General features: G+C 40.0%; 1 protein-coding gene across 1 annotated transcript in view; it reads left to right on the forward strand.

Annotated features, from left to right (window-relative positions):
- LOC119570620 (ribonuclease 3-like) overlaps nt 1-1,717 on the forward strand; it is a 32,822-nt gene that overhangs the window by 25,517 nt on the left and 5,588 nt on the right. Inside the window, 2 exon segments of the mRNA XM_037918292.1 lie at nt 655-815; nt 989-1,134. Of these exon segments, the coding sequence (XP_037774220.1) occupies nt 655-815; nt 989-1,134 (307 nt within the window).

Genomic DNA, 1,717 nt, shown 5'->3' on the forward strand with positions numbered 1-1,717 from the left:
TTCCATGCGAACAAGCTGGCACCCAGGTTTCAGTGGTACTTCATTCAATCTCTGTAAATGTTTAACATGCAGGGCATTGGAACAATGTTTTTTCCCCCTTATAAAATGAGATGATATGTTCCCGTGACTCCATCTCTTGCCTTGATGTTTCGAAATTTTCTGGAGTGAAAGAACATTTCAGTTATCGACGTTGAAATAAATGGAACATCAATTCCCCCGATTTACAGTGAAGTCGAATGAATGCCAAAAGAATGATTTCTAGGTGAATTTATGAAATAAAAATAAATATTGGAAAATTTTCCCCCGTTAGGCCAGTCCGCCAATAGACTTGACCATTCGTCTGCGGTTATCCGGTAGGAACCCCTTCGCGCTTCGCTGCCTGGATTTTCTCGAGCTAACGTTTTCTTGTTGTCCTCTGTAACATGTCAAATTGGTCGTTAAATACTTTGTCAACGAAGGGAGACAAGATGTTCAGTGATCAATGAACAAGTAGTACTTCGCGGACACTTGACTGCGAATGTTTTGAGCCAAACACGATCGCCGCCCTTAGCGATGCTTCGAGTGATGTCACATCGAACTGGGCATTTAGCAATGTATGTTTGCAAAAGCACATTCTTTTTATGATCATAAATATGACTATTTCGCTGATTTTAGGGTCTAGACTACTGCCGCGCCTTCTGTCAGGTGTGTTTCTTCCCACGGTTGCATCAATTCATCATGAACCAGGATTGGAACGATCCCAAGAGCAAATTGCAGCAGTGTTGCTTGACCCTGAGGACTATGGATGGAGGGGAACCTGACATTCCCATTTACAAGTAAGTGGAAGTTGATACTGCACGTAAACTAGTTGTACTGCCATTGCAATCACTAGCTGCATGCTGTATTCATCATTGTAGTATTGCACTCAGTGATGTATTTTTAACTAAACCGCTAAGTACACATAGTATTGCCCTCTTATGTGACATAAGCATACTCTTCTTTATCATAGAGTTATTGAGTGCAAGGGCCCCACCAACACACGTGTGTACACCGTAGCTGTGTATTTTCGTGGACGACGTTTGGCCAAGGCGTCGGGGCATTCGATTCAGCAAGCGGAGATGAATGCAGCTCGAGAAGCTCTCCTCAACTCCAAAGGTAGGAATCGGAGTGCTGGTTGTATTATTTGGTTATTGGAGGGGTTGATTTTCATTTCTATTTTGGAACTCTCGGTAAGAGACGTTTTAAGATTTACCATGTTAATTGTGGGAGGGGAAATTACTGGTAAAAGTACTTAGCAAGTGCTGCCAATAGTATTTTTGTGATCATTAATCGTCGTTTGAGCTTTATTTAATTATTCATTATGCAGACGATTATTCTGCTAGGTTAAGTATTTATTAAAGGGTGCATTTCAGTGAAAGATATGTAGATTTAAATATTGCCTATCGAAATATGTCCTTGGTTGTGGAATACCAGATTACAGAAGAGGGCCGGGTCTGGTTCGATATTTCTAGGCTTAACTCTTTGCTTTCAAGTTGTCTGTGGTTATTTGTCAAATTCTGTAGAGTATAATGTTGCAGTTTCATCTACGGTGTACCTATTATGTTTGTGTGAATAATTGGTTTATTTGTTGTTCCACTTTTACATTCAATGGTTTAATTCTATTTCTCTTTTTTCTTCAACATTATTTTAATAGATTTGAAGATTGTGAAGTTTTCATGCTCTCCTCTCCCGATTTCAG

Source organism: Penaeus monodon, chromosome 4 (genome assembly GCF_015228065.2).
Source record: "Penaeus monodon isolate SGIC_2016 chromosome 4, NSTDA_Pmon_1, whole genome shotgun sequence".
NCBI lineage: Eukaryota > Metazoa > Arthropoda > Malacostraca > Decapoda > Penaeidae > Penaeus > Penaeus monodon.